The sequence below is a fragment of the Trichoderma virens genome (genome assembly GCF_000170995.1).
Source record: "Trichoderma virens Gv29-8 chromosome Unknown TRIVIscaffold_85, whole genome shotgun sequence".
Classification (NCBI taxonomy): Eukaryota; Fungi; Ascomycota; class Sordariomycetes; order Hypocreales; family Hypocreaceae; genus Trichoderma; species Trichoderma virens.
The window spans coordinates 1,049,501-1,069,597 of NW_014013664.1; the positions used below are offsets into that span (position 1 = coordinate 1,049,501).

The following is a 20,097-nucleotide window of genomic DNA, read 5'->3' on the forward strand; positions in this document are numbered from 1 at the left end:
TTCATTTGCTAGAAATTGTTAACTCAATGACTGATCTACATCTCTCAGGAGCACCCCGGCTTCTATTTACCAATCAGCGTATGAATAGTCCATTCTTTATCACTATATACCCGTCGGGTTCTTTCTTTTAACCATCCCTAGACCACGATTGACGTCCTATTCAACCCAATCAAAGACCACTAACCAATGTTCCTTGGATGAGGCGACATTGAACTATACAAGCAAACGTGGCAGAGCAAGGCTAGTACTACTGGACTCAAGTGAAAAGGGTGGTGGCTATTTCGCGTCATGATAACGTGGTAGTAGCTTTAATTTTCGCCCTCATCTTTCAACCATAATGATTATGCCTGCTGACTTTTAAGGCATCCGCTGGGATTGACATTAATACCGTGATAAAAACACCGATCCCTTCCATATCTCATGTTTTATTGAAACATGGTGTGCATTCCTTCTCTGCTGAGAGCATGGGGGGCAAACTACTTTGCTCCATGTGGCGCAACAGCCTACATGCACACCGAACGTCTAGAACTGCAGCCGCATATTGATTGCCTCCCGCCTTCAACATGAATGGCTATTGAAACTCGCGTAAATAAAACTTTGACAAGGCAACCAATATTAGGCAATGTTTGTGATACTATCACCTGAAATGATGCAGCAGGCAAAGCGGTGTCTCATAGCGCTCCGCCCACCCATTTTATTGAGCATCGAAACAATGTAGCAAACGATGTATACTATTTCTGCGCAAACCCGTGGTAATAAGGCAAACCCCAACATGTCTCGGTAAAGCAGTATGCCCATGTGATGAGGCGAAGGGAGGCAAGCCCGGCGATATCCCAAGCAAACTCAGGGTAAATGAGAAAAGAAAAAGAAAAGAAAGCCTTCTCTTTCAGTTCTGGTGTACTCATAAACAGGCTGTTATCCTTGCAAGGCAGTGGGCTAACATGGCAGTAGTTGCGCAAAGTATTAAAAAAAAGGAAAGTGCAAAAAAAAGGAATTCGAAGCTGAAGCTGCAACTGGCGCAACTTAAAGCCCGCCCCCTCTCGTTACGTCTACGGCTTTAGAAAGGATACGGCCTCGAACACATTATTGGATCAGGAAGACTGCTCATTAATCTATTACCTACATGGAGGAATTAATCCTACAAGACTCCTTTCTCTTCGCTGCTGGAGATCCCAATCACCAACCCTCAAATAGAGAGTACCAATCATAGGTTGACAAATCATATGTTGCCAAATTTTAAATGTGACCTACCTGCATACCGAATTTATGCAAATTGATTACATAGCACTTTTGTAGTGCCCTGGTCCTAGACTGAAACCCCCTTACTTTATAAGTCTGCTGCCTTCTCTTCCCTAGAGTACAGAATACTACTTGGTTAGAGTTCAGCAAATAATGCGCTACAGAGAAGATTTATCGTTCACATGTGAGTAGCCTATGAGGTCTTGATCAGGTGTACTCCATATCGTCACATTCATGTGGCATGGGCCCATGATCCCCCCTGCATTATCTCGGAGACCTAGATGTCCACATAGAGGGGCCCACGTATTACAAGACAAAAGTATGGCCAACCGGTGTGCAACTGAACATAATTGAGACCCTTTGTGTTGGTCTTACAAGCACAACAAGCAACGAATGGAATGAGATATCTGAGACGGCGCTGCCGCTGTTGCCGCAAGGTTCACTTAAGATGGGGGCTAGAACGCATTACTCCGTCCTTTCCCGTAAATATTTTGAGGCGGTGAAGCCATGTTCAGGTGATGTGGTTGCCTTTACCGAATACAAGTGTTTCCTAATCTCCACATCGGGAATTCGGTGTTTGTACGGGGGATTGATGGTGAGAATGAATGATGCTATTCACATTCTACCTGCGGAACCATTCATACTTTTCTGCTTCCAGCATCCGCTCCTCAACACGCTTGATGGTCTCTTCATCATACAACTCCGCGAGTGACTTGTCCGCCTTGAAGATCTCCTTTTCGTGCCTTGTTGCTTCCTCCTTCGTCATGCACACGAGGTCTCTCAACCGTATCGTAGAGCATTTCTGTTCGTCCTTGCCCTCCCCAATCACCGTCATGCTGCATGTCTCTGGCTTCTTAAACCTGATGAGAACCAGCTTCGTAGGGATACCGCTGATGATACTGCGACCACGATACAACTCCTCCGTCATGAATGCCACGTCGCCCAGTGTCAGAGGTGTTTTAAGACCTGTAGTACCAGGCACGAACATTCGAGCGAGCTTCTCTTCCGATCCTTGAACATACGTGAGAATACCTTCATACATTCGTTCACGTGCTTTGCCAGGGACATATGAAATGGGATATCCCGTTATTCTCAGAATAACGTGGTTTGCGGCAGTCAAGCCAAAGATTGCTGGCATCGTTCCCAGAACCGGAAGGATTCGCACTCGAAAGTTGGCCATCACACCAAGGTCACCAACAGATCCTTTCTGGAATTCCTCTTCGGGGAGTGGCAACAGCTCTGCCTTTCCTTCTCCAGATTGCTCGGTAGAGTAAACAACTGGTATGCCGCTCGTGATTCCAAGAAGCTTAAGTCGTCGTCTCGTAGCTCGTGATAGTCCGTCGTCTTTACTTGTTCCAATATCGCCGATGACAATTTTAGTTGGGTCTCCTTTGCATCCGGCGCCCATAGAGCTGATGACAGGCAAGTTATTATCGTAGCAATACTTTAACAGGGCAACTTTTGTGTCGATGTTGTCGATGGCATCAATAATAAAGTCTGGTTTGCGGCCATCTTCTTTCCAGGGAGCCAGCATCGCTTCGGCAACAGATTCGTCAAACTTTTCTTGACGGAGGTCGAATTTGATCCAGGGGGCGATGGCGATCAGTCGTCGGTATAGGCATTGCACTTTGGGAGTGCCAACGTCTGCCAGAGTGGCCACGGCATGTCTGTTCAATGAACTCAATGTCACTTGATCAAAGTCAATGAGACGAAGCTTAGAAACACCTGACCGAGCCAGAGTAGCAGCGCAATGTGAACCGACGCCTCCGCAGCCCACTACTATAACAAACGAATCCCGTAACTTTTGTAAGCCCTCTGGTGTAAGAAAGACTTGATTGCGAGCCAGTTGCTCTAGAATGAGGTCTTCGTCGAAGTCTCCAGACTGCGCCCGCTTAGCAAGAGCAATGTTGCGCGCATCTTCAAGATCCAGGCCCGATTCTGACGAGACACCAAAGCTGTTCAACTATTAAGACGTTTGTTAATCTTTGAGTGAATTATATAAAGTTGGGGGCTTGAATTACCCTTCCTTTATCGGTTGACAACGACGGGATCGAGTTCTTCAGCTCCGAAAGCCGCTCTTCTCTTTCCAATGCCTGAAAACCCAGTATCAAACCCGCCACAGCTGCACCGGACACGGCCGCAGTTGCGATCAACTGAAACCGGGAATTGGAAATTGTATCTGATATAAAGGAAGACATGTTGATCACATCCTCCCATAAATTTTATCCAACTGAGAAGACGATTGGCTCAAATGAGTGCTGCGAATGGTGCCATGGGATTGAAATATTTTAGTGGGGGCTTAGTCATCTATCGAAGTGGGCGTGCAAAAGATATGATGCAACCCTCCAAACTGCATATAATAACCTCGACATCACAAGATTATCCCTCCGCCATTGAACTGTTCGCCCAGCCCGGGACTCCGGCTCTCCCAGGCCAGCGCCGCCATGGCCCCAAGATTAATAACCCGGAGGATTCTATTGCATCCCACAGTCTCCCGCCCGCGATGCCTCCGAAGCTTTGCGAACCAGTCTCGCCTCACCACCACAACTAACCGATCACGACCGATCCTACCATTTCTCTTCATCCCCAGATCAAGTCCGAATTCAGTACGGCGCTTCACGTCGGAGCGACAGCGATGGTGGAAACATGAGGCGAAGCTTGTGGTGCGCTACACCCTCACGCTGTGGGGAGCCGTCATATGCGTCTTGACTATTTTCTTCGCAATCAACGAGGAGATTGTGGAGCGAGAGTTTCCGACGCCGCACGAGTGGCACTACTTGACGAGGAAGTTTCTACGGGATGCAAATAACTTCAAGGACCCCAAGAATGGCGAGATCAACTGGGCAAGGGCGCTGGAGCTGTCGCGGGGAGTCGTTATTCGATTGGAGGATGTCAAGACGGGTGGACAGGATGTAGTGAAGCTCTCGGATATAGTCGACCTGACGCTGGAAGTGCCCGGCGAGTTTATCGCCTGCGACATTTCAGCGAAATCTGAGGAATGGCGAAGGGGCTACTTCGAGGCCATCATGCTGGCCGCCAAAGCCGCAGAGCACGTCGACGGCTGGCAGAGAGATATAACACGCAACATTGTAACGCCTCCCGAGTTCGTTATTGGACCGTCAAATCCTCATCCAACCCCAATCCCGCCTGGCAACCCGTCAGCTCCTCGTGAAGAAGACTGCGAAACCGCATATCCGTCTGCCGACAACTGGTACACTAAGATCCTTGCGACCAAGGGCTTAAGCCCACGACAGAAAATGGAAGCTTCCCTGGAATACGCCAGCTTCATGGAGTTTAAGAACAATCCCGAGGGCGCTGAATCTCTCTACAAACTTGCGCTCGCAGAAGCAACTTCTGGCATAGACCCAAAGAAGCTGCCCTATGACCCGAGGACCCTGATTCTCAAGGAACGCGCTGGACCACCCTCGATGAACGTCCTCGACGCTCTCACAGCCACGGCCAACCACATAGCTCGCAAGGGAGACATCTCCTCCGCCCTACCAATCTACCTCTCCATCCTCAAAGCCCGCCGCTCCCTATCCGACGACCCTCCTCGCACAACATCTTCCAAACCCAAGGTTGAATCCTTCTCTCAGCAGATACTCAAATTCTTCGCCCCGCCGGAATACCCCCCACCCCCTCCCGACGGCACACAACCCCCCTGGCGAAGCACCCTAGAACGCTGCCAGGAAGCCGCCCTGAATCTTTACATCGGAGAGATCCTCTACGCCACAGGATCGAGAGACGAGGGTTTGGCCTGGACTAGAGACGGAGTGGATTTGGCAGAGGAGCAGCTCCGAAGTCCTAAACTAAGCCAGGACGCCCGCGAGACGAAATCAACGTGCAGGAATTGTCTGTCTACTGGATTAGACAACTGGTCCATCATGGTATCAAGATTGGCAAAGGAAGAGAAGGAGAAGAAGGCGACGGGATCTCAGACGTCCATGTTCTCCTTCTGGAGCGGACCGTCACAAGAGACGGAAGGCCGCTGGGAAGCTGAGGAGGTGGTGATTCAAGACCGCGTTAAGCGGACACGGGAGTTGTTGGAGGATATTCAGGCACCAAAGCCCGGTATTGTGTCATTTTTCAAGGTATAATTGTGTCAAATAGGCTACGGTTATTGGTTGGTTATTTACCACGATGTATTAAAATGCGTTGTCCGACAAAAGGACGATGCAGAATCCCATGTATTAGTATAAGCTAGTGGAGACGGCAATGAATTGCTTTTCCTTGACTTTGCACCAGGATTTCTGCTCTAGAATCTACCCGCCAACAGATAAAGTCAAATTTAGACCCCCAAGTCCTCAAGCTGATGTGCTCGGTAAGAAGACATCACCCGCCTATTTAGACATCCGTCTCCGGTTCCGAATCTGTATCCGGTGCCTTTCCAGTCTCTTGAAACTTCCTCCAGCGTTTAGCCTGCTTCACCTGCTCCTTGAACTCTGCCGGGTCAACCTTCTCTACCACAGGTTTATCCTCCTCGGGCAAATCATCCCAGTGCTGCTCAGTCATGGCAGGTGGCGGGCAATCGATCGGCGTGATGGCTGGATTCTCATAGCCTGGATCCATAGCTACATCCTGGATGTGCGAGAGGATATGAGATCGGGCCCGAATAAGAATAGTCTCGGCGTACATTGGCTCGGATGAAGAGAAGCATGGAAAGCCCAGGGGCGCAATGCTGAGCTCCGAATTGCCTTCAGGGGGAGCCAGGGGAGTGCCGAGGGGCTCGGGACAGACGAGATAACCACGCGCTCGCTAGATGCATTACGTTAGCCCAAATAACAGGATCTTCTTCTGAAATGGGAGTCGAGATTTTACCTTTGTCATGAAGTCTTTGAACTGTTCGTTCGTCAAACCGTCCGCTTCGCACACCGGGCTCAACAGTATCAGAGAACTAAGCCTCTTGCCCCAGACTTCCCAGGCTTCTTTGCCATCCAGGAACTTTTCCACAATTTCACAGCTGTCTCCAATAGCTATAACATCCACCATGGCCTTCTCACTTGCCATGGAGCGAAGCACCTCGCCAAAGATGTACTTGACGTGCTGCTCCGGACCCTCGTTGCCCGGGATGTCGTTCAGCGCTGGCACGTGTCGTATGCCTTTATGCAACAGGCTGGGCAACGGCAAATACGAGCTCGCAAGAACCGTAATTGCACGGTTTCCCTGAGGCCAGAAGTACGTCTGACCCATATTTGCCAGCACGACACCTGGTGCAGAGGCATCGTCTGGAGACGAACGCTGCGATGCGAGAGCGCGAACCACGGAGACCATGCTTCCTTCGTTAATGCCTCCAGCTCCATTAGCCACACGGCCGGCCACGAGCCCAAGCTCCTGTGTAGGTTCGCCGAATATGACCACAATACGAGATTTAGTCTCCAGATTTGGGGCGACGAAGATTGGCATGTGAGGCTCGGTGGTCGGTATTCCCAGAGGGAGGAGGAGTTTCTGCTGGCCTTCTTTCTCTAGACGCTCATGAATAACGGATTCCAGGGCATCTGTTGATTATCTGTCAGCCATATCCAACCCAGTGTCTTGCTGTTTTGCACGATGGCTGCTTACGGTTGAATTCGAATCGCTGACGAGCGCAAATCCGGGGGTTGCGATCAATAAAGAATTTGAAGTAATTATCGGGATCCTCGATGGACCTGATTTCATCTTGGTCGTTGATAAAGTATCTGTTTCAAGCCAACGAGTTAGAGGAAAGCAAAATCCGAATATCGAGGAAAAAGTAAGGAGACAAACCCGAGTCCCTTGAAATCAGATGGGAAAGAGGCATCCTTTGGGAGGCCCGACCATAGACGACGGAACATTATGACGATGAGGAAAGGCTTTTTTTTATTCTTCTATCTGTTTGGGGTAGTGGAGAAGAGGGAGTTGCTTTGGTCTTCGGTTGCTGGTGAAGATGTAGCGGAGAGAATTAGACGTGGAGGTTAGGAGCAAGCACAATGTTAAATAACGGAGGAGATAAGAAGAGTTCTGATAAAGCGCTCTATTTTCCCCCCAACACTATTGATGTAATTTGTGAGAAGACCAGAAACGTTGAGACGCCTATATAAGCTCTTACAGCATGTTAACGCGACGAGCCGTGCCAGCTGCGAGCACCCGTCGGTAAGAGCGAGGATGCGTGTTGCGTCGCTGATGCATCTCCAACTGCAATATTAGCGCTGAATCCGGGGAGAAATGGAGAGATGCGAATAGCAGTGGCTACTTTTGTCATGAATATTCTCACAAAGTTACAAGGCAGACAAGTTAACGAGCATACCTCGAGGGGCTGCAAAGCAAAGATCTATTAGGACGAAACTACAGATACGAGCTATCAAACTGTAGCACAAGTTGAGTAGAGGTATATTGGTTACTCTATTTAGGTAATTATGTAGAGCTCGGTAGATAATAATGTAGAAAAATCTCTCAGCTTCTCAGAGGAGTTCGCTGCATTGTGGCGAGTGAACACACTGTATCTGTTAATATATGTCATTAGAATGTCGTCATCCATCTCTCAACCATCCAACGCCAGACCACCCAGATTAAAAACCATTGCAAAATAAACAATTAGAAGAAGCGAAATAGAAAAATGCCGACTTCAACGAGGGACTCAGCGGCTTCGGAATGGGAAGCTGAATCGACTTGTGCTCCCCAATCCTCCCATTCGACTGGCCAGAGCTTCCTCCATGGCGGACCGCGTAACTGATGCATCTATATAGGCGGGCAAGTTAGCAAAGAGAATGTGCGACAATATCAAAACATCTCGGGCAACTATACCGTCCAAGTCACTAAAGCTGCTGCTGATGCTTGGCGTGCCCTCACTGTTTTCCTGCGACTGTGTGTTACGGTGAGGAGACGAGGGGCCGGCACTGTTGCGCTCTCGCAACTTGCCTGGCCGCGACACCATAGCGGGGGAGCTTGCTGACGAGTCAGAGGTCTGCGAGTGGTGGAGTTCTTTGGTAAATGGCTTTGGGGTCCGTCTCGGTTGGTTTCGGCCCTCTTGGTTCCTCAGCTTCAATGTAGACGACAGGTCGTGCGAGGATGTACCAGCAGATAGCGCATTGTACGGCTGAAACGCAGGCTCCGACTCGTCATCCTCATCCCCCACATAGCCGAGAGATGAGTCTTGCTGTTGAGGTCGTGGTGGTCGACGGATGATACGAGACTGAGCCGGCATCGATTCGTCGTCGGATGAGGTAGTTGAGCTCGTCTCGGCTGGGCCAGGTGAATCCATCCTGTTGATTTCAGCCCCAGGCAGCTTAGGGGACCTTGGCGTCGGCGCCGGCAATGGCGATGGCAGTTGCATCGGCAATGACGATAGCCGTATCCCCCCAGCTTGCCCAGCCCCCCGGAGATTGAGTCTATTGCCTATCCTAGGAGAGGCGCCGCCGCCATCTCTCATGACTGTCGTAGTCGCCGAGGTGTTGCGAGACATAGTCGGGCGAACGGGCGCATTCATAGCAGGCCCAGAAGTGCCGCTCTCATTCCGTAGCATGGGCACATCGCGACGGATAGACAAGGCCGACGGTGTCCTCGTATGTCCTGCGCCAGCCAGGTCGGCTCCAGGTATAGGTGACTGGGTCGCTGAGCCCTTGGCTGCCGCGACCTTTCGAACTTGGGCGAGGGTGTGTGACTGGTGTCGTTCGTTCAAATAGGCCACCTGCTGGACCAGAAAATCGACGGGGACTTCGAATCGGTCGGCCCTGGAGACGTAAATGGTCAGTCGGCAGTTCAGGGGAATGGATCGACACGGCATTCGGCGTGGCATACACTAGATTCCCTGCGCATCAGTTAGCAACTCATGCCCTTCACCCATCAGTTTCTGCAGAGGGTCGCATCATACAGTCTATTTCATTGTGCTGGGAGAGAATCTTCCACAGAGCCTCGTCTTTGGCGATGTCCCAACTGACCTAGCCAGGTGTTCAGTGTTAGCATATCGATGTTGTCACTGCTGCAGATGGCGCTATCCGAGGGAGACATGGGCATCAAACGTACGGCAGGCGGATCAACGAAGCCCCGACGAGGGATGGGGACCCTGACGAAGACGGTGTATTGCGGCTCTGCCATGTCGCCCGAGTAGAGACGGACGCAAATGGGCAAAGGTAGATTAGAGGATGAAGAAGAGAGAAAGAAAAAGAAAAAAAGTCCAAGATGAAGCTTGGTGTGGCTGTATCGTCCGCGGAGCTCAGAATCAGACCAGCTCCGAGACGCCGTAAAGTTACGCGGCTCAGCGTGCCGGCTCAAGGCCACATTAGCGCCAGGAAGCCCCTCCACCATTTCCAAATGCGCTGGAGGAACGCCTGACTGTGCCTGCTGGACGTGGCCGTCAGGGGCGTTTTACTGGGCCAGTCGCTGTGGTCAGTCGCGTGGAGGCGCTGCAGCCACTGCGACATTGGAAAACTGGGCTGGGGACTGAGTCTCGTGCGCTCAATTTCTATAAGTTCATCGACTAATATCTGGTCCATGCTTTGTGAATAGGTATATGTCTAGATACACCATAGCTAGCGGGTAGGGCATATAGTGCTCCATCTCCCTGTTCAGAATACCGATGCTATGTTCGTTAATATCGATAAACCAGCACAGGCAGGTGTATTGACATTTGAAGGTACCCCTTCTGTCGTCCTCTAAATCTTATCCTGTGCCATCACCGATGATGTAATGGCGCGACGAGCTGGAGGTGTTACTCACAATCACAATCATAGACACCCATCAATCTTTTTCTTGAGTCACGCCGAGATGCCATGTATGGTCGAACAACAGCGCTGTGAAACCCAAATACCTACGCATCATCACATTCACGAATCTGCCCCCAATACATTTCGCGAACAACAACAAGGCAGCCGCGACAAAAGAATACATGGGAAGCATCACGGCCAGATACAGCTGGTGTAAGCCAAGCTGGTGCAAGGTTCACCAGTGACAAGCCCACTGCAGTCATATCCGAAAACGGCATCTCCAATGAAACGTCAATGCGCGGAGAATCCCAAGACCAAGGTCCATCCAGCTGGTAAAAGTATATATAGACTTTAGCTTTAGCAGCTCTAGCACGGCTGAAGATAAAAGGTATGTAGGCAAGATTTAGCACGGAGGGTAAAGATAACGAAATGGCCAAGTTCTAAACTAGATCATCATAGAGATATTACCCGGATCATTGCCTAAGGCCGACGCCTTCTTCTCAACAATAGGCAACGACGAGTCATCTCTTGCTCAATTCCACATCTACATCGGAGACAACAGCAATCCAACTACATCTCGAATCGTCCGCAGCATAACAACACATTTATTTCCTCTCATCTCGCCGTTCAATTCGCCCGCTGTATCACTTCTCCCGGATTCGGTCTAGGGTATCCAAACCGTCCAAACTTGTCAGCCCCTCGGCGGGGTTCTTCGTCTCTATTCTCTATTCAGGCGTCCCATTTTTAGCGACCGGCCTAAGCTATATTACAGTACTGGACCTATTATACTGCAGCAAGCCATTGTTCCGTCATTGCCCACAGCACTGAGCTTTTTGGTTACACCGTCGTCTCCCGATTCCCGAACATTTGCAAGTCCTCTTCTCCGATTAACACGCGATAAGACGCAACGCCTTATCTGCCAAGGTACGGCGACCTGACTCCCCCCTGCATGTGACGCGTTGGATTAGACGTCTAATGCTCTGCCATAAGAATATCATCGCTGCTGCTCTTGAAATACTCGGCTGGTGACGAAATAAGCATCTTCTAGAGCTTGGCGGGGGAGCTGACGGATCCATCAAACGACAAGCATCTCAACTTCACCATGGTTGTCTCCGAGTTGACGGCGTCTGCCGTTGCCATGAAGTCCTCGCCACCATCGGACAGAGGCGACAGCAGCAGCAGCATAGAAGCCCAGCTGCTGCCACTCCAGAACTGCGCAAAGCAGGGCAAGTCGCCTTTTATCAAGGCCTATGAGGATAGTCTCGTGGCCTGGCAGCTGTTGGACAACGAGTCTGTCGAGAGGGCGAGGAGGGAGAACAAGCTCATCTTCCTACACATTGGATATAGGGCCTGCCACTGTGAGTTTGTCCCTGCGGCCCGTTGGATTTCGCTGACTTGGTCCCAGTCTCTCGCCTCATGGCCCTAGAGTCCTTCTCCAACTCCGATTGCGCTGCCGTCCTGAACCACTCCTTCATCCCCATCATTGTCGACCGCGAAGTGCGCCCCGATATCGACACCATCTACATGAACTATGTCCAGGCCGTGAGCAATTCTGGAGGCTGGCCGCTCAACCTCTTCCTCACTCCTGAGCTAGAGCCCGTCTTTGGAGGCACGTACTGGCCTGGCCCTAGTGTGGCAAGAAGAGCGACAGAGGACCATGGCGATGAGCCTTTGGACTTTCTAGTTATCTTGAAAAAGGTCCGCAACATCTGGAAGGATCAGCAAGCCAGATGTCGTAAAGAGGCAACCGAGGTCATTGGCCAACTGCGTGAATTTGCGGCCGAGGGCACTCTTGGGAAACGAAGCATTACCGCTCCACAGCAGATAGCTCCTGCTGGATGGGCTGCTCCAGTGTCCAACCAACCCGTTGCCAAGGTGAGCGACAGCACGGCCGTGTCCAGCGAGTTGGATCTCGACCAGCTCGAAGAGGCCTATACGCACATCGCCGGAACCTTTGATCCAGTATACGGGGGTTTTGGCCTTGCTCCGAAATTCCTGACGCCACCCAAGCTGGCCTTTTTGTTGGAGCTGGTCAACTTCCCCTCTCCAGTGCAGGATGTTGTGGGCGAGGCCGAGTGTAAACATGCGCTGGACATGGCTCTGGATACTCTGCGCAAGATCCGTGATGGAGCGCTGCATGACCACATTGGGGCCACTGGATTTGCCAGATGCTCCGTCACGCCTGATTGGAGCATCCCCAACTTTGAGAAGATGGTGGTTGACAATGCATCACTCTTACAGCTGTACTTGGAGGCGTGGAAAAGGAGTGGCGGGAGGGAGAACGATGAATTTTATGATGTCGTCGTCGAACTTGCCGAGTACCTAACCTCCGCGCCCATTGCTCTCCCGAACGGTGGCTTTGCCTCCTCCGAGGCCGCCGACTCCTATGCTAAGCGGGGAGACGGTGACAAGAGAGAGGGAGCCTATTATCTATGGACACGACGTGAGTTTGCTTCTGTCGTCGGTGCTGATGACCCCCATATCAGCCCCATGGTTGAAGCATACTGGGACGTGCAGGAAGATGGAAACGTGGACGAGGATCACGACCCAAACGATGACTTTATTAACCAAAACATCTTGAGGATCAGGAAAACGCCCGATGAACTGAGCAAACAGTTCAATGTCCCTGTCGCCACGGTGAAGAAAAATATCCAGACGGCTAGGGAGGCGCTCAAGAAGAGGCGGGAGAAGGAGCGGCCGCACCCAGATGTGGATGACAAAATTGTCACTGGATGGAATGGATTGGTTGTTTCGGCTTTGGTGCGAACGGCAACATCTCTCAAGGAGCTGAAGCCGGAGAAGAGCCAAAAGTACCTCAACGCAGCCAAAGCATGCGTGACCTTTATCAAGGAGAAGCTGTGGGATGAGAAGAACAAGACCCTGTACCGGATATGGAGCGATGAGCGGCACACCGAAGGCTTTGCGGATGATTATGCGTATCTAATTCATGGCGTTTTGGATCTCTTTGATGCTACTGGGGACGAGAGTTATGTCGAATTCGCCGACAGCCTGCAGAGTAAGTGCTTCGAATCGTCTCCCCTTTAACACACTCGCCTCCCCTTTACAGCGGCGTTTACTGACTCATGTCATATAGAATCCCAAATCACTCTCTTTTACGATACCGCCGGAGCCTTCTTCTCAACCACCTTGTCTTCTCCTCACACCATTCTCCGTCTCAAGGACGGCATGGATACATCCCTACCCTCTACCAACGGGGTTTCAGTCTCAAACCTTTTCCGGCTCGGCGAGCTTCTGGGAGACGAGAAGTTCACTGGCTTCGCGCGCGAGACTATCAATGCCTTTGAGGCGGAGATGTTGCAGCACCCGTGGCTGTTCCCGGGCCTTCTGGGAGGCGTTGTAGTGGCTAGGCTGGGTCTGGGATTGGAGGTGAGGACTGTCGATGTGAGGTACAAGACGACGAGGCAAAAGGCGTAAATCCCTTTTTTCTTTTTAAAAATGTGGTTCGGGAAATGGATTTCGGACTGGGTTGGGGAGTTTTTGTCATGGCCTTTTTCCATTTTGTTTTTTCCCTGGATTGTTTCAGTGGTTTGAAAGGGCTGGCTTGAATGGTCTTGCTTTCTGGCTTGAGGGAAAGGAGAGGGTTAGGGAACCGCCGTCATACATAGACATTGTCATTTTTTTGTCACTTAACACTCATTTGTATGTACCTCTGTCTGCATACAAACACGTCGCTCTGACAAAAATGTTTTCATGTCCTTTTTTTTTTTCATCTTCATCAAGGGTATCTATTCTACAAGTGGATGGAATGCCTCCTCACGCCAACCAACACCCCTGAGTCCTCCCCCAATTCCTCCCTTGACCAATTATTTTCCAAGCCCTCCCCAGATGAAAAAAAAAACTACATAAGCCATACTTCGTTTCCTCCCGTCTCCAAATGCTCGCTCATGGAAAACTAACTGCCGCCTGCTTAATCAGAAAGACGATAATTCTCAGCCAGTCAGTCGAAACACATCGGCTAAACCAAAAACCACACATACACTCCCCCCCAAAAAAATCATGACCAGACACTTCATCAGCGTCCTCCATCGGCGGCCCCGGCCGTTCTGTTCATCAGGCCTGAGAAGAAATCGTGTAGTTGCTCATTGTCAAAATCCTTGGCCATGTTGCTGACTGCGCCTTCTGGTTCGGAGGATGGAACATCAGCTGCGATGTGTGCATTGCGGTCCTATGCGAGATGTTAGCTACGATTTTTTTTTTCTCTTTCTCTATTTCATCAGGGGTGATTCATACCTTAAGGCGCTGCAGCATATCGTCAGCGTCGACTTGAATGCCGCCCATATTGAACTGCACGGGGCCAATATGCTCATTGACAGTCTTTTCATCGTAGTCCGATCTCCTCGTCGAGCTGGAGAGAGCACCATCCGTCGTCTTCTCCGGCGCCTTTGACTTGTACGCCTCCAGGATCTTGAGCTGTCGTTCAAGGAAGTCCTGCGTGTCTTCGCTTTCAACAGCCACTTCCGTGCCGTCGTTCATGGCGTTCTCTACGAGGGCGAGTCCTCCACTATTCGGATCTCTGCACCAGTCTTCGTAGAGGGCAATCGCGCTCTCAACTTGAGGAGGCTGATTCGAGCCGTCCTCGTCGTCGTCTTCGGGGTCGGGCAGGGCTAGGCTTGGAGGAGGGGCGCCGAGGGGAATCTTGATATCCTCAGACCAGTACTGTGACACCTTTTCAGTGTCGAATGAGCCACCTAGAACTCTAATCTTGCCCCAAGAATCCCAGTTCGGAGGAACGACAATCTTGTCTCGGTCGATGACATTGTGTTTCAGGGGTTGGCGTTTCAAAAGAGAAGTGATGCCGAGGGTGGAGTGGATAAGAATAGGGAGTTGAGAGGTGGTACTTTGTGATGTGTATATGAGAGAGGCGCCGTCTAAGTCATAATTAGATACCGCAAGTGTATGTCGAAACAATGGAAAACAAACTCACGTCTCAGCAGGACTGTTCGTAAATTCTGTAGCACCCCGTCAAAGTCCGGCTCTTTCCAACCTTTGTTCTTCTCTAGAAAGTCGATTTTTTGCGACTAGAGCCTGTTAGTAAACTCGGAGAGCGCAAAGGGGGCTATAAAGCCAAACTCACGTTCTGGCACACGACACACAATGGCAGCCCAAGAGGCTCAGTCCATTCACCCGGGCCAAGGGGTAGTGAGCCATTGCTATCGCCATTCGCGGCGGTGGCGGATGGAGTGCCATCCAGATTGACCGACGAGCCTCCCCTACCCCTCTCCTTCCAATTATTCATGACCTCTTCCATCTCGGTTTGCACATCTCTGCTCAGGTGCTCTAGAACTTCCTGGAAGACCTGCAACCATGTCCAGATTTGACGCAGCCACAAATGCGGGTGCGACCAGTCTAACAGTATTACCAGCGCAGTGTTTGGTATCGTCTCGGGCGTAAGCAGCGGGGCGATGAGCGAAGAGAACTCGCCCGAGGGCTGGGAAAGAAGGTAGAGGGAAACTCGAGCAAGTGTGTCTAATTGTACAGTCAGTCACCAATGCCATGCCGCTGCTCTAGCAGTTCGAGGGGGCGGCTAACCATCTTGATCCGCGTCGAGAACGTCATAATAGGTATAACCCAGGGCATAGTTGTTCGCAATGGGAGGGATCTTTTGCCGATCAAAGTTGCGCCTCGGTTCGGATCCTGACAGGGAGTCCAGAAACTCCCGTTGCGATTCCGGAGTGCCTCCTGAGGGAACGGTCAGTGAATGCCGCCGACAGCTGAGAATGTCCAGTCACGATGCCTCCATACCCAAGACCAAAAGGTTCTTTTCCGGTAATCTCTTGCCGCTGGCCACTGACTCTAGCATTGAAGTCCACAGATTCCTCTTTGGCTCGCCATTTCGACTGTCGCCATCCCCCGAGGTCATGGTATATTGTGATATCCTGTTTGCCATGGTCACAGTCTCCGCACCTCCGAGGTGGCAGCGTCGCTCAACCAGAAATGCTTGCGAAAATACGTCGTGATCGCCCGGATCGCACGCGTTGGTTTGGTGGCCGGGTTATTATAGGGGGAAACGCTCGCGCTTCCAGTCGTAACAGTATTAAGGTGGGATGATAGAAGGTCCTAGGGATAGCGGAGCATCTTGGTCCAGATGCCAACAATGAAGCGACGTGGCGGGAAGAGGCGCTGCGCCGGAAGGGAAAATCGTCGCTATTGTCGTCGAGCTGCGATCTGAGGATTAGGATTGGGAAGCCATAGGCCTTGTAGGCGAGATATTTCCCGATAGCTACAGCAGAAGCATTTCCTTCATCAACCCGATTGGAACAAGGGTCACTGCTTGGGGCATCTGGGTAATTGTCGGGAGACGAGCCGGGACCAGACAGCACGCAGCGCTATCGTCAGGCGCTATGGGAGCTCGTTTAGTGGGTAATTGGTCACTGGAGCTCAGTGCACGTACAGCCTTGTTTGAATAATTGCAGCAGTTACTCAGCCTTGCATCATCTTTCAAGGTTCGCATCTTGACGAGACGGCACGGACTCGATTTCCCAGCAAGATCCGCCTTTTGGGCAGAGCAACATGAACCAGATACGCGCCATCCAGGCGCTTAACAAAAAGGAGATTGAAAACGGAATGTAAGTCTGCGCATGGCCGCAATCAATCTTTGACCGTGGCAAACGCAGGGCTGACACGGCGCAGTTCACCAGACGCGTCCTGGCATGTCGACTATCGTGACACGGCGTTCGTCTACTTTGGCGGCCTGCCATACGAACTCTCTGAAGGAGACATCATCACAATATTCTCTCAATTCGGCGAACCGGTGTTCCTAAAACTCGTGCGCGACAAGGAGACGGGCAAATCCAAGGGCTTCGGCTGGCTGAAGTACGAAGACCAAAGGAGCACCGACCTCGCAGTAGACAACCTAGGCGGCGCAGAGATCGGCGGAAGGCTATTACGAGTTGACCACGCCCGATATCAAGCACGAGACGATGAAGACCAAGATGAATTCAAAGTCGGCTGGGAAGATATCCAACGCAGGGAAGGCAAGGCTCTGTCAGATGACGAGAGCATTCCGGAAGAGATTCAGAGACCAATGCTGCCTGAGGAAAGAGAGCTGGCTCTCCTGATGCGAGACCACGATGACGATGACCCCATGAAAGGATTCTTGATCGACGAAAAGAAGAAAGAGGTGGAAGAAGCTCGGCGGAGAGCTGACAGGAAAGAGAAGTCGGACAGTCATAGGAGTCACAGGCATCACAAGTCAAGACGGGACAGGGGAGATGATAGCCGGCGCGACAAGTCACGGAAGGATGATATATCAGGGGAGAAGGAAAAGCGAACCTCAGATGGTGAATCGAGACGATATAGACACCGAGATGATTCCAGAGAGCGCCACAGGAGGCGCAGAGATTCACCCCGAGGAGACTCACAGGAACGGGAAAGACGACGGGAGAAGAAATCAGAAAACGATGACAGGAGGTCCCATAGAAGAGACGATGACCGCGAGAGACACAGGGGGCGGAGAGAAGAAGACGATGACGACGATGGTAGGAGAAGATCGCAGCGCAAGAGTAGAAGCCGATCTCCTCGGCGTCGTCAAAATTAGTACCAGGTCCAAAAGCTATGAATACCCAAAGGAAAAATATTCCCCCATCTTCGTTTGAACAGCATTATTCCCCCCAGAAACGCCCAAAAAGTCCCCGCTGCATCTGAATTGAATCACCTTCCCTGTATAGTCCCTTTGTTATCCCTCACGAAGAGTTTCCCAGATATCGCTTCCAACCCTCGCGAACGCAGTGACGCTTTCCATCCTCACCATCGACCAGTGTAAATTTCTCCCACCTTGCGTCCTGGCCAGCGCCAATGACTGCAAGGCTGTCCTCGCTGATCCATCCAATGACGCCTTTGGGCGGCCTCGTGGTTCCCAGAACGGTGCCCTCAGAAAACGAGATGCCGCCAATCATGGACTCGTTGCCAGCCTCAAATGGCGCCGAAGTAAAAGAATAGACGTCTGAAAAGACCCGCGGCATAAGTGGGATTTTGCTGAGAATGCCCCATTTGCCAACATCTGCCTCTTGCGCCGCACCGCCAGGCTGTGGACTACGATGAGCACTCGGCCGCTTAGGATTAGGCACATCGAAGATGTGAAGCGTGGACTTGTCAGAGGTACAAGCCAGCAATGATCCGGATGGCGAAAAGGCGAGTGAATAGATGGTCGCCGGGTCAATGCCTCTGCGGAGTTCTGCTAATCTGGCACAGCTGCTAGTCGCATAGACACGAATGAGTGTCCCTGTTTCGCTTGCGCTTGCCAGCAGCTCACCATCGGTACTTAATTGGATGGCCTTGAGGGCAGAGGAGTGAGCCGGGATGATACTGACATTACCAGTGGCGAGCTCGACGATCTGGATCTGCCCCGTTGTGCGGCCCGGGAACGCAAGCTTCTTGTCCGAGAGACAGCACAGGCCGAGCAAGTTGTCGGCCGTCTCGTATACATGCAGCAGCTCGGGAGGTTTGGCGAACGAGTAGACGCGGACGCTGTTCTGGAGGACCACGACAATGCGTTCTCTACTTAGCTGCATGCCGCGAATGGGAGTGAGGGCTGAGATTTCCAAGGCAACTTTTCCCTTCATGTCGTCCCATATAATAGCCTAGATGTATACCGAGTCAATGTTTTGTCCACCATGGCTGCAGGGTAAACGAGTACCTTGTTGATGGCGAACTTGGGTGATTTACCGCCGCCAGCTAGGGCGAGGTAATTTGTTGTGCCCATCATTCGGACAAGGCCGATGCCACCATTGAAGTCTCATTAGATGTTAGCTATCCTGTACATTACCGCCGAATATCGAGCTATAAAATGAAGTACTAACCTCTTGATGCCTTGAGCAGACATGACTTAGTATGAAAGACTACACATCACGAGTACCCTTGTTATCAGCCAGCTGTCGAGAGCTTCTTCGTCGAGCCCATCTCACGGCTTACCACATATCCCTGATTCCAAGCCCACAGAAAAACAGCTCGAGTCTTTGTTGAATGCCACGGACAAGACCGCCGTGGGAGACGACGACTCTATAGGCGGCCGTACATTCATGGCGGCGAGGCGGCTTCACCGAACCGAGCAAGGAAACAAGAATGGAACCCAGAAGACCAAATGAGGCGCCGAGACGGGTTCCAGGATCGCCGAAGCTGCGGGTGAAGAAGCGGCTTCCTGCCTCTGGCCCTGTATAAAAGGCGTTTGGGATGGGAGTAGGGACTATCGATGTTTAGATGTTGTTGATGCTGATGCTCGGTAATCTGTGGACTGCGACTGGGTCCCGCCAGCTATCCCGTTTTGGCGCAGTGATCATGGGGTTTCCAGACACCAGCAAAGCAAAGAGAGAGCAAGGGGGGAATTAATATGTGACAAATGACGCAGTGCTGTGAACACAGGGCCGTTGACCGTTGAATATGTTTTAACAGCACGACGATACTGGATGATTTGAAGGATGATTGCCGATCCAAATGGATGCAGGTACTGGATTTGATATCCAATGTGTCAATACCGCAGTTGAGCGCTGCTGAAAATAGCCCAGTGGATGTGGATTAGGAAGATACAGGGTGTGGTTGCTTTAAACTGCACTGGCGCTTTAATGCGGAGGCGACCCAGCAGCTGGTGCCTCATACGTTCCGTGGGGCCGCTGCCTTGTAGCGGGACAGCGCTATAAATCGGTTGCCCCTATCAACATGGCGTTTCTGGGAGAATCAAAGTCGAGGGCAATTGAAGCCGAGATGCAGCTTTGCGCCTTGCATTCATTGACATCTCTACATGTACCTACCTTATCTACCGTGCTTGGACCTTACGTTGGTATGGATCTCTAGCATCTGCTACCAGCATGCGCGGGCTCGGTGAATTTGCATAGGAGAGGGAACATCATGATAGGTACGTACTTCGAGCATTTGCTGGGTTGCATCCCAAGTTGGCCATCTGGCATCAATCCCACGTGGCATATTTAATAGCAATAATAGCAGATACTTGAAGTGCCAGGTATACTTCTTCTGCATTACTCTATAACATTGGTGATTCATCAGGTATTGTTCATGCGTGACGGACATCACCCTTCTGCCTACCTGGGACTAAGCATTGGGGATACGAGGCTCAAGAAAAGTACACGTCGTCGCTACAAAGGCAGCATGTCAGATTGGACAATGGCAGCACCCATTCTGGCACCAATGGACAGGGGACTTGGACAATCATCACGTAGGACTTGTAGCA

General features: G+C 51.3%; 7 protein-coding genes across 7 annotated transcripts; 3 read left to right on the forward strand and 4 right to left on the reverse strand.

The window, feature by feature from the left end:
* Positions 1-1,830: 1,830 nt before the first annotated feature.
* On the reverse strand, positions 1,831-3,445 carry TRIVIDRAFT_80731 (uncharacterized protein; the record flags this gene model as incomplete). Its single annotated transcript, XM_014097675.1, has 2 exons — positions 1,831-3,202; positions 3,261-3,445. 2 exons carry the CDS (start codon positions 3,435-3,437, stop codon positions 1,862-1,864), a joined length of 1,518 nt encoding a protein of 505 aa, XP_013953150.1.
* A 238-nt stretch (positions 3,446-3,683) lies between these two features.
* Positions 3,684-5,336, forward strand: TRIVIDRAFT_44161 (uncharacterized protein; the record flags this gene model as incomplete). Its single annotated transcript, XM_014097676.1, has 1 exon — positions 3,684-5,336. The coding sequence occupies one exon, from the start codon at positions 3,684-3,686 to the stop codon at positions 5,334-5,336; it is 1,653 nt and encodes a 550-aa protein (XP_013953151.1).
* Positions 5,337-5,583: 247 nt separating this feature from the next.
* TRIVIDRAFT_210140 (uncharacterized protein) lies at positions 5,584-9,288 on the reverse strand (the record flags this gene model as incomplete). Its single annotated transcript, XM_014097677.1, has 10 exons — positions 5,584-5,994; positions 6,058-6,734; positions 6,799-6,914; positions 7,304-7,443; positions 7,502-7,525; positions 7,693-7,697; positions 7,999-8,924; positions 8,992-9,001; positions 9,065-9,131; positions 9,217-9,288. 10 exons carry the CDS (start codon positions 9,286-9,288, stop codon positions 5,584-5,586), a joined length of 2,448 nt encoding a protein of 815 aa, XP_013953152.1.
* A 1,710-nt stretch (positions 9,289-10,998) lies between these two features.
* TRIVIDRAFT_43700 (uncharacterized protein) lies at positions 10,999-13,331 on the forward strand (the record flags this gene model as incomplete). The annotated part of the gene is made up of 3 exons (XM_014097678.1): positions 10,999-11,254; positions 11,302-12,912; positions 13,027-13,331. 3 exons carry the CDS (start codon positions 10,999-11,001, stop codon positions 13,329-13,331), a joined length of 2,172 nt encoding a protein of 723 aa, XP_013953153.1.
* A 598-nt stretch (positions 13,332-13,929) lies between these two features.
* Positions 13,930-15,804, reverse strand: TRIVIDRAFT_57755 (uncharacterized protein; the record flags this gene model as incomplete). The annotated part of the gene is made up of 6 exons (XM_014097679.1): positions 13,930-14,082; positions 14,148-14,785; positions 14,842-14,908; positions 14,992-15,383; positions 15,447-15,596; positions 15,660-15,804. The coding sequence occupies 6 exons, from the start codon at positions 15,802-15,804 to the stop codon at positions 13,930-13,932; spliced, it is 1,545 nt and encodes a 514-aa protein (XP_013953154.1).
* A 623-nt stretch (positions 15,805-16,427) lies between these two features.
* Positions 16,428-17,454, forward strand: TRIVIDRAFT_44275 (uncharacterized protein; the record flags this gene model as incomplete). Its single annotated transcript, XM_014097680.1, has 2 exons — positions 16,428-16,483; positions 16,548-17,454. 2 exons carry the CDS (start codon positions 16,428-16,430, stop codon positions 17,452-17,454), a joined length of 963 nt encoding a protein of 320 aa, XP_013953155.1.
* Positions 17,455-17,599: 145 nt separating this feature from the next.
* On the reverse strand, positions 17,600-18,936 carry TRIVIDRAFT_43802 (uncharacterized protein; the record flags this gene model as incomplete). Its single annotated transcript, XM_014097681.1, has 3 exons — positions 17,600-18,496; positions 18,553-18,650; positions 18,828-18,936. The coding sequence occupies 3 exons, from the start codon at positions 18,934-18,936 to the stop codon at positions 17,600-17,602; spliced, it is 1,104 nt and encodes a 367-aa protein (XP_013953156.1).
* Between the last annotated feature and the right edge of the window lie 1,161 nt (positions 18,937-20,097).